At 35.4% G+C, this 12,173-nt stretch overlaps 1 protein-coding gene across 1 annotated transcript in view; it reads right to left on the bottom strand.

The window, feature by feature from the left end:
• Nucleotides 1-2,442: 2,442 nt before the first annotated feature.
• The window catches only part of LOC126747009 (piwi-like protein Ago3), a 44,144-nt gene continuing 34,413 nt past the window's right edge, over nucleotides 2,443-12,173 (bottom strand). Inside the window, exon 12 of the mRNA XM_050455477.1 lies at nucleotides 2,443-2,977. Within this exon, the coding sequence (XP_050311434.1) occupies nucleotides 2,778-2,977 (200 nt within the window). The 3' untranslated portion in view covers nucleotides 2,443-2,777. The remainder of the gene's footprint in view (nucleotides 2,978-12,173) is intronic.

The raw sequence follows: 12,173 nt of genomic DNA, 5'->3' as shown, positions 1-12,173 counted from the left end.
CCCCTAGGAACATCGGACCACAAATTGATAACAGTCTCTTGCCAGTTGGAGGTTAAAACGCAGGATCCTCCGATGCCGCGGAAGGTATGGCACTATAAATCAGCAGAGTGGAACCATCTTCGGGAATTTTATCGCTCATTCCCTTGGAAAGAAGTCTGCTTTAGAACCAATAACATCTCAGAATGTGCAAACCAAATTACAGAGACGATCTTGGCAGGAATGTAAGCTTATATCCCTTTTTCTACTAAATGCGGATCAAACAACAAGCAATGGTTCAACCTGAATTGCAAAAAGGCAGTAAACACTAAAAACGCAGCATATCGCCAATGGCGTCAACATCCTTCCATCGAAAATCAGAGGAACTTTTTAGCTCCAGAAATAGCTGCAAGCGAATTATTGATGAATGCAAAGAGAGTCACAACAACAGGATCAAAAACAAACTGCTAAACTGCCCAAATGGAACAAGATCTTTCTGGTCGGTATCGAAAGCCGTTAGTCAAGGATTTGCTAAGTCGGCCTTGCCACCCCTAACAGCAGATGATGGTTTTATCGCGGTAACAGCAAGGGAAAAAGCCAATCTACTGGGTAAACTCTTCGCGTCCAATTCTACTCTGCACTCGCAAGGCAAAACACCGCCATATTTGCCAAGGGTGAATTCATCGATGGAAGAAATTTCGTTTCCCCAACGAATTATCAAAAAAATTCTTAAAAGCGTAGACACCAACAAAGCTTCTGGACCCGATGGAATTCCAGCCCTAATACTAAAACGTTGTGCAGACGAATTGACTCCTTCCTTATGTAGACTGTTCATGGCATCGTATAAGCAGGGCCAATTTCCAACAAGCTGGAAAATTGCTCGAGTGCAAGCTGTACCCAAAAAGGGTAAGAATACGATGCCCTCCAATTACCGCCCGATTGCACTAGTTCCAGTAATATCGAATATTATGGAGAAATCAGTCAACCAACAACTGTTAAGATATCTGGACTAATCAGCGATCATCAATACGGCTTCCGAAAGCTTAGATCCACCGGCGATCTTCTGGCTTACGTCACACACTTGTGGACGGAGGCCATGGAAAAGCACGGCGAGTCCCGCTTAGTCGTTCTTGACATTTCCAAGGAATTTGACAGAGTGTGGCATGAGGGACTACTAACCAAGCTCTTCTCAATCGGCATACAAAACTCAATATTGAATTGGATCAAAAGTTTTCTTTAACAACGAACAATCCAAGTAGCCGTCGATGGATACCTCTCCGACAAATTTAACATTAACGCTGGAGTCCCTCAAGGATGCATTCTATCCCTCACCCTTTTCTTGATATATATCAACGATTTGCTAGGAACCACTGTCAATCCAATCTACAGCTTTGCGGACGATAGCACACTTATTTCCACATTTAAGTCCGCCAAACCAACGACAGCCGCAATCTTAGGCAGCAACAAGTAGCTTCAATCAACAACGATATGAGAGCAATCTTAGAGTGGGGCGGTAACAATCAGGTCAATTTTAATGCAAAAAAAACGCATCCTGCAGTATTTACGATGAAGACTAACCTTGGTGGCCCGGAGCTGGTTATGGCAGGGAAAACTTTGCCAATGAAATCATCTTTACATCTTCTAGGAGTCGAGGTCACCAACAGTGTGTCCTGGCATGACCACGTTGCCGAGGTCGCCAGGGCGGCTTCCAAAAAACTCGGAGTGCTTTTCAAAACGAAAAAACTGTATACACCAGAACAGCTGTTGACTCTTTATAAAGCTCAAATACGCCCTTCCCTCGAGAATACTCGCATGTCTGGAGCTCTGCACCCAAGCATAGTTTAAACCTGCTGGATTCTATACAGAAGAGAGCTATTCGTCTTATCGACAAACCAGAACTGACAAAGAGTCTGGATAGTCTGGAGCACAAGAGAAAGGTGGCTGATCTCTGTTTATTCTACCGTTATTATCACGGTAAGTGCTCCTCTGAGCTGGCAGGCCTGATTCCACCCAGGGCTGTTTCGGCAAGAAGGACGCGTCTAGCAGTTGCGGCTCATCAACATCGAGTCCACCTGCCTACCCCAAGGACATCGCTGTATCGGGACTCATTAATCTGGAAAACATCTTCTTTGTGGAACGGGCTTCCACCTCACATATTTCCCGACGCATACAACCTACAGCGATTCAAGATAAACGCCCACAAATATCTTCGCGCAAGCACCACTCCAAGAGTGACATAGGACTTTCTTCTTGTGCTTGTGTTTACCATAAAAAAAAGGGTACCTTAAAACCATTACGTACGCCACGACGCCACCTTAATCATCATACAGTTATTAAAATTATAAATTATATTAAGTTATTATATATATAAGTTATATATTACACTAAGTATAGTATTTATTGTCAATTTAAAAAACTCAAAATATGCTCCCTTATAAAAGGTACAAACAATAAAACGCAAACCACTCCTTGCAAAAATAATATATATTTCTTTTTTCCTTAGAGGGCATTGCGCCCTCCTATCCTATAAAAATCTGCGTTACTCTTAATTCTTTCAAAAACGGCTCGAATATAAAAATACTAATTAGGACAACTTTGTACTAAAAACGAAACAACTTAACAACTACATGATAAACATAAACTTATAAACTCGTTAAACAACATGATAAAGAACCCTGAAATTAGCATATAACTAACTTAATCAGTTTTTTTTTGTAGAGGTAAAATGGCATAAATAAACAATGATACGGGGAGGAGGGAAGGGCGGAAATTTGTTTAAAAGAAAAGAAAAACTGAAAAATTCACAAGTACCAAAGTTTGTTGTTGAGCTCGGGCATCGGTTGGGTCTTAATGTGTTGACCGACCATCGCGGCCAGTTTATGGGCGTATTGGCAGGGCGCCGGTACCCTGATGGTGCCCGGCCAATTATAGTACAAATGACACAATTTGTAACACAATCTTTGCACGTGGTCTGGTTTTAGTTTGCATGTGTCGTGTAATACTAGAAATAAAAGAGAACATTATTGAAAGAACTCGTCCATTATCTCAAAGAGACTTATGTAACTAGAGAAAAAATGAAAACTCCAAGTCTCAGTCTCAAAACGTCTTTTTTATTGTTCAGGTGACATGTTTCGCTAATGAAGCATCATCAGACCTATAATAAACAGAAAAACACACGTAACTACTATAAAACCTTACACTAAAACAAAATCAAATATTAAAAATTAGACAAAATTACCTTATAGCTAGGTGACCTGCTAAGTACTGGCAAATATAATTTAAATATGAGAATACCCACATATTTTGTAATAAAAAACAATAACACGGCACAAAAATTCAACAAAAAATATAAAAAAGGGGAAAAACGTGACAGGTGTAGGATTTGAACCCACGCTCTAAAGTCGATCTTAGTGAAACATCAGACCGTTAACCAATCGGCCAGCCCTGCCTACGAATATTGGAGTCAAAGGTATATGTGCGTATCGTGAGCAGAAACAAGAATTAATTAATTAATTATACACAAACGTTTTCTTAATTTATCTAAAGTTTCTTTTACCCCCGATGAAGAAAATATCTTAAATTTAAATTTCAAATTTAATTTTTCGCAACAAATAAATCGAAACACTAGAGAGGTCCTGGCAGTGGAGGCTGAGAACATCATTCAGTCTGTTAATATTCCTAACAAAAACATTTTACGATCAAAAATAATTAATTTTCTTAACTCTGAGAGACATAACTCTGTCCCTAATAATTACAACAAACAACACCTTAATTCTGTTAAAAACAAAATTGAAACGCACGATCTTCTAATTTCCAGAGCAGACAAAGGCTCTTGTTTGGTAGTCATGAATAGACTCGACTATGTGGCTAAAGTGACGAAATTTCTATCGACTGACGACTTCGTGACTATTACTAGGGATCCAACGATTAGTTTTTTTTCTCAAAACTTAAGAATTCTCTAGATCGATGTCTTATAACTCTAGAATACTTTAACACCACTAAATCTAACCTATACCCTATGAACCCACGTACTCCTGTGCTCTATGGCTTACCTAAGATTCATAAGGAGGGAAACCCGATAAGACCAGTAGTTTCCTTCGTAAACTCTCCTTGCTATAAATTATCCTCTTGGCTTAACAATACTTTAAGAGAAGTAACTGGTTTTCGGAACGAATTCTCCATTAAAAACTCAATTGAATTTGCTAATTATCTAAAGCAAATAGATGTTCCAAACAATGCCATTTTGCTTTCCTTAGATGTAAAGAACTTGTTCCCCAGCATACCCTCGTCAGATTGTTTAACATTGGTTGAGATCCTGCTAAACAATAATAGTACTTTGCCAGAACTGGTGGTAGATAATCTTATCCACCTTTTATCATTAGTTTTGGAACAAAATTTCTTCAAATTTAATGATCAATTCTTTAGGCAAAAAACTGGTCTCGCCATGGGTTCTTGTCTTTCACCATTTTTGAGCGAGGTCTTCATGAGTCACTTGGAGGAGAAAATCATGAAAAGTCGCTTTGCGGGCTTTTTGAGAGCTTATAAGAGGTACGTGGATGATGTGTGCGTGTTGTGGGTTGGTGACGAGAATGATTTATTAGATTTCTTGTCATTCATTAACTCCCTTCATAATCAAATCTCTTTTACGCTGGAAAGAGAGACAAACAGAAAATTACCCTTTTTAGATCTTCTTTTATACCGAAATAATAACAGTATTTCTTTTGAAGTATATCGCAAACCTTCTGCAACAGATAATATAATCCAATTTAACTCCAATTCCTCTTATCAACACAAATATGCAGCCTTTAATTCAATGTTCTACCGTTTATTTAAATTACCTCTGTCCAAAGACGCTTTTCAAAAAGAACATAATATTATAAAAATAATTGCTGTAAACAATAATTTCTCACTTCACAGCTTGAACAAATTATATTACAAATTTTATAATAAATATAAACTGTCCTATCACATCGTCCACCCACCGAACAACATCACCAACAATAATAATTTTAGATGCCTTAGTTATTTCGGCGGCATTTCTCAACAACTTGCAAAATTTTTTAAGCCTTTCAGCCTTTCCATAGCTTTCAAAACGACTAACTCGCTAAGAAGGAACCTAGTAAAGACGTTGGATAAAAGTGATCCTCTATCTAAATCGGGTGTATATTGTCTTAATTGTAGGGATTGCCCTGCCGTTTATGTAGGACAATCAGGAAGGAGAGTATCCACAAGGGTACAGGAACACCTAAGCCTCGTTAATAAGTTCAGGGACACCAACACCACAGAAACTAAGTCAGCATTTGCTAACCATTTATTATCAACGGGTCATAGTTTTTCAGTCCCTGAAAATGTTTCCATTGTTCACGAGTGCCCTAAGAGTAGAAAGTTGGATCTCTTGGAGAAAATGGAAATCACCAAAGCCAAAAAGAGTCCAAATTTGACATGCGTTAATGATGTTTTCACCTTTGAGCCAGGACTTATCTTTAATAATCTTATCTAACTTCTTGTTTCTGCTCACGATACGCATATATACCTTTGACTCCAATATTCGTAGGCAGGGCTGGCCGATTGGTTAACGGTCTGATGTTTCACTAAGATCGACTTTAGAGCGTGGGTTCAAATCCTACACCTGTCACGTTTTTCCCCTTTTTTATATTTTTTGTTGAATTTTTGTGCCGTGTTATTGTTTTTTATTACAAAATATGTGGGTATTCTCATATTTAAATTATATTTGCCAGTACTTAGCAGGTCACCTAGCTATAAGGTAATTTTATCTAATTTTTAATATTTGATTTTGTTTTAGTGTAAGGTTTTATTGTAGTTACGTGTGTTTTTCTGTTTATTATAGGTCTGATGATGCTTCATTAGCGAAACATGTCACCTGAACAATAAAAAAGACGTTTTGAGACTGAGACTTGGAGTTTTCATTTTTTCTCTAAAGAGAACATTATCCTAAATAATAAGGCAACGTTTTGTATGTTATTACAGAAAAAAAAATAGAATAGAATATTGATGTTTATTATTAAATTATTTTATTAAATTAAGGGTGACTTATAGGGGTTTAAAATTGCCTCCAGCTAGCCCACAAGAGTGGTGTGGTTAAACTTTACTGAATATGTATCTATAAGCGCCACCTGCTTTGCTACCCTCAAAATCTTGCCTTAATATGGCCCTGAACCGAAAGCAGGAAATATCTCTAGATAATTTAAACCACAACTAATTTAGGTCAGAAAAATGAAACATAAAAAGGTAATCCGGAAATTCAGCTTTAGTATATTGACAAATAACCAAATAAGATAACTTTTTGAAACCAATCTGACGAACCCTCGTGCAAAGTTTAAAAAAATTTTAATAAGCGAATCTTGAATTATTCAATTAAATGTACAGTGAAAGTCGGATATAACGACGGCGAAGGGACTACTGAACATGGGTCGTTATAAACGGCCGTCATTATTGAAGGACCTACATACACTTCGTCTTTCTTTTTTCAAATAAAACTATGTACATACATAATTATGTATGTTATAAATATTTTTTAATTTTACAAAACCCTGAAAATACATAGATACATACAAAGCAAAAACCCAAAAATGAAAATCCAATATAAAAAAAAAGAAATTTACACTGATACATAGTAAACCTACATAGTACATAAAATACATTTGTATGTATACAGGGTGTTTCAGAACTATGGGATCAAACTTCTGAGGGTTGTTCAGTGCAACAGAAGAATCCATTTGAGTATAGGAACCCATGTCCGGAAATGTGTCACTACGCTACTACGGCCCTAAGATGCGTTAAACTTTATAAAAAACATTAATTACCTAAATAGGATCTGCTGCTCGTAAACCTTCTTCAATAGATGGTGGATTAAATTCTTCTTCGTCCATCTTAATAAATAAGTCTAAGGTCATTCAGGCTTTTTTGTTAGACATGTAGGAAACAGGTAATGTCTTAACATTTTTAAAACAACGAAGGTTTTTTGATTTTCCAATAACAATCAACTTACGTTTTTCTGACCCACACATATTGACAGCAACAAAAAGAGTAATTCTTTCTTTGGACATTTTCCCTCCTTTGCACTTTTCGCCTTTCAATTTCAGTGTCAGGTCTAGAAGCATTTTGTAAAACAAACCTGTCTCATCTGCGTTAAAAATCTGGTCACTTGTATACCCTTTTCCTATTTGAGGCCATACAGTTTTAAGCATGTTTTCTGTCACTTCAGGAGGTACACTAGCAGATTCACCACTTATTTTTCCATAAACAATATTATGCATTTTTCAAAAACGTTTTATCCAACTTTCTGTGCAGGTGTAGTCCGGTCCTTTATTCAGTACCCTGCCGAAATGTTCCGCTTTTGCCTGTAGTATAGGACCACTAATTGGCGATCCTCTACTTCTATTAACTTTAAACCAATTAAATAATGCTTTATCTATATCTGCATGACTGGATAATCTAAGTTTCTTCTTTGGTAGCAAATTCTCATTAAGTGCATTTTTTATTGCATCCCGGTTCTTCCAAATTGTAGAAACACTTAAATGCGATAAGCCTAACTCGCTTGAAATAGCAATAATGGATTCACCTTCCTTAAGTCTGCAAATTATTAAGCCTGTTTCCTCAATAGACAAAACTTTCCTTTTTTTTTTAATTCATTTTAACACTACGTAATACGCTACTGTGTGAATCACATACGTTCGGTCGTTATATCCGGCCTTCCACATAAAAAATATTTTACATAAGGACGTTAAAAGCGACTTGATCGCTATAACCGGCGTCGTTATAGGCAAACTTTTTTTAGACTTGCGTTACATATAAATCCATCCAAACTTCCCAGATTTCGTCGTAATAAGCGACTTGTTTTTATAAGCGACGTCGCTATTCGCGACTTTTACTGTAATTGCAAAATTACCAAATTTTCGGTTTAGGTAAAACCAGACACCAGCCACCAGCAAACAATTTTATATAAGGCTTTGTCAAATCTGACGTACAGCAGAATACAAGAAATGTTTTTTTTTTCGTTTTATCAAATCCACAACCATACATTCAAAGTAAAACACGTTAACATTACTTTTTTATCTAAACTTTTATTTAATACAACGATGAAGTTAAACCAATAACAATTATTATTATCGATTATTAAAAAAATAATTTCACCATACTTTTAGAATTTAATTAAACCAATAGCAGTATCTGAAATATTTTCAATCTATTTCCCATCAAGCCTATCTGGTCCATTTCAACCATTAAACCTATTGTTAGTAAATTTGAGTCCAAAGACATTGCAATAAATAATTGTAAATGTTTAATTCAGAAGATCGAAAATAGATCCGAAAAAAGAGAGAACAGAACTATTAATATTTTACTAAGTATGGAAAAATAAAATACAGTAACTTTTTTAAAAATAATAGAGAATTACATAAAAACATCAATTAATCAAATGTTCAAACAACCCCCCATTAACAGCTAAACAATATCTTAACCGATCATAAAATTCATTTCTAATGTCACCAAGTTGATATTGGGAAATTTTATTACATTCTAACGAAACAGCGTTTTGTAACTGGTGCAGATTCTCAAATTTAACACTTTTATAAATGACACTTTTTAAATGACCCCACAAAAAGAAGTCAATCGGAGAAAGATCAGGTGACCTGGCTGGCCAAAGTATCCGGTACCGTGGACCAATAATGCCGTTAAAAGCATTTTCCAAGCACTCTGTAACCATACGGGCATTATGGGCCGGCCAACCATCCATTTGGTACCAAATCAGTTGATCTTCCTGAACAACTTCTTCCAAGGCGGGTCCAATTTGATTTTGAAATAAGTCCAAATAGGTTTCAGCTGTTAGGTTATAGTCCATAAAAAAGGGTCCAATGATATGGTGTCCGATAATTCCCACGAATACATTTGTTTTTTGGGGATATTGTGTCTGAGTATGAACAAAGCGATGTTCATTTCATTGGCTCCAATACCGGCAATTCTGAACATTTGGTTCATTGTTGAGGGTAAATGTACCATCGTGCCGAAAAAAAACTGGGACATTAAAATTTAGGTAGGGAATTGTCTCCTAGTCTATTATAGTAAATCGCATTCCTTGGGTATGGTATTTATATTTACGCATTATGAAGATATTGATACAAAACATTTATATTTTTCGATATTTATTTTTATTTGGAACACGTTTTATAAATAAACCAAAACTAAAGAATATCTTTTTTGATAATATGGAATAAAAAATTATTAATACTTAGTAAGCGCACCGTCGTTATCAATTACAGCTTGCAAACGTCGTGGCATACTTAAAATTAGGTTTCGGGTATATTCCTTCGGTTATTTGGTCCTATGTGTCATCTATCTTTAGGCGTAATTCATTCTGATTTCTAGTCGTAAAGTTATCTTTATACATATATTTTGCCATTTTACCACAAACTTTTTCAATTGGGTTGATATCAGGGCTTTTCGAGGGCCATGGTAAAATTTTAATTTGTCTTTCGTCTAGATAGTTTTGAACTATACGGGCTGTATGTAAAGGAGCATTATCATGTTGAAAGATAAAATATTGAATATTCCAATATACTAAGGCATTAAGCCTTCCCTGCACTATTTGACAAAGGCCTGGTCCTCTAAAACTAATCCAAGCCCAAACGTTTATACTAAAACGTCCGCTTTGATTAGTCTTATGTGTATATCTTTCATCATATCTGGTATTAGAAGGCCTGTAAACGCGTATTTTGCCACTATTGGCTTTGCCACTTTTTTCATCCGAGAATATTACCGTTTCCCGTATGTTGTTTTGGTATGCATATTCATGGGCAAATTCTAATCTTCTCTGTTGGTTTGCTTCAGTCAAAAATATTTTATTTGTTGCACAGCAACTTTTAATTTCCGAATTTCTTATCCTACTACGAGCTGTATTAGCAGAACCAGGAAAATACGTGTCTTCTTTCGCCTTTATTGCTGTTTCAAACGGATTGTTTTTTAGAAAGCCAACTAACTCTCTATCTTAAATGTCGTTTGAAATTTTTGGTCGACCACACAATCTGGATTTCTTACAATAGCTCCATATTCTGCAATTTTTGCCTTAGCTGTAAATATTTCCGCTAATCGCTCGCTAACACAATAAAACACAGGGTTCCACGAAACAAATGTTGTATTTGCCTTTAAAAACGTTACAAACTTAACTCAAAAACTAGTAAATTGAAAATAATAGTCATGACAAGAAAATCGTAATTATAAACCATACAGAATATTAAGGTATATCGCGACCGTTCGGTAACTCAAAACTGTTTCTTTTTACGTTTCAACAGAGACGTTCTTCACTCCGATGTATAAACAAAAAAGAAGGGGAAAAAGTTCTCGGTACGCGTTTTACCGTAGTCGGCCGCTATCAATAAATAGTCTGGGACTGATAATCTACAGGGTCGCACTTTTCACATCGTTCTGATTTTTAACATTAGCTAAGGAAACGGTATTTTTACTAATGCCCAATTCTTCTGCGATTCTTCTTATAGAAACTCCATCCATCAGACGAGTGTATATTATCGCTTTTTGTTGAGAAGATAATGCAGGCTTTTTGAAAGAACGATTTTGTTGACGCGGCGGTGACAAAATTAAATTAACTTTGACAACATCAAAATAAATATATTGTTCTAATAGACCAAGAGATTTAGGAGATTTTGCTGTCCCAGTTTTTTTTCGACACGATATTACATTCATCGGTAAAACAAATATTTCTTAAAAAATTCCTATCATTTTTTGCTCTTTCCATCATTTCAAAACAAAATGCCATTCTTCGCTCTTCATCTCCTTCCTGCAGCTTTTGATGTTTTTCGAATTTATACGAATAATATTTGTGTTTTTTTAAAGTGCGCGATACCGTTGTATGATGTTTATTTACCTCTTGCCCAAGAACCCTCGTACTAACCATCTTGTTTTCCTCCACACTCAGTAGAATATTAAGAGCTCTGTTCTCTCTTTCTTCGGCTCTATTTTCGATATCCTGAGTTGAACATTTACAATTATTTATTACGGTACCTTTGGACTCGAACTTATTGACAATACGTTTAATAGTTGAAATGGACAGAATGGGATTGGTGGGGAAATAAACTGAAAACATTTCAGATACTGCTCTAAAACTGTTTCCCGCATAATGCCACTTAATTATGGCTATTTTTTCGTCGATTGAATAATTCATACTTATTTTCAAATATCGACTGTCACTGATTTATTGACACTTTTCCTCATGTCAGTGACAATATTCATTTTACTGGTGCCCGTTTGGTTTTACCTGAACCGAAAATTTGGTAATTTTGCAATTACATTTAATTGAATAATTCAAGATTCGCTTATTAAAATTTTTTGAAACTTTGCACGAGGGTTTGCCAGATTGGTCTCTTCAAATAGTTATCTTACATTATTTCTATGAAATGTACAGGGAAGCCACTAATTGACCCCCTTAAAATTTACATGGGTTTTCCTATGTTCCGCTTGGCGACGCACCACCCGGTAGATGAAATAAGAACTTAATACTTTAACAATACCTTTTGTTATTTTTAATTTCATCTAAGTTCAATAAATCTTAAAAACAATAATGTAGATACTTGAAGTATAATAAAAAAAATTTTTCCTACACCCAGGAACTGAGGTTTGATCGATCTAAGTTGCCTACCTACTATGATCCTTCATTTATAGGCAACCTGTTTTACTATTTAATACTGAGTTCCTGACTATCAAAATTATTCCAACTTTAGGGTTCCTTCCAAGGTTTTTTTTAAGGTACTGAGATGTGGTCCTTAGAATTTGGAGAAAATGAAAGTGTTTTTGTGGAAAAAACACGAATTTTCAACTAAATATTTTCAGTTTTACAGTTTTCTATGGAGCTTAAAGCTTTTCTATAAATCTTTTACTAGTGTACAAATGTTAAATTAAATTAAAGTAGATAAGTAAGTTAAATTAAATAAAAAAGGAATCTCTTTATATTTCAAAACTGAATTAAAATTTCTTAAATATAATTTAGTTTCTCATGTATAGAAGAACACTTGAGTGCTCACTAGTGTCCAGTTTTTAAGTCTCTGATTTAAAAATATTCTTTGTGAAGTCATATATAACCTTAGATCCAACAACCTTAAACCTCTAGATTAGAGAGAGGATCTTGAAATGGCCAGAAAAAATAAAATTAACCCTTTGATGAATAAAAC

This window comes from Anthonomus grandis, chromosome 18 (genome assembly GCF_022605725.1).
Source record: "Anthonomus grandis grandis chromosome 18, icAntGran1.3, whole genome shotgun sequence".
Classification (NCBI taxonomy): domain Eukaryota; kingdom Metazoa; phylum Arthropoda; class Insecta; order Coleoptera; family Curculionidae; genus Anthonomus; species Anthonomus grandis.
The sequence above is the reverse complement of the archived record's forward strand: the minus strand, read 5'-3'. Positions and strand labels throughout refer to the sequence as shown.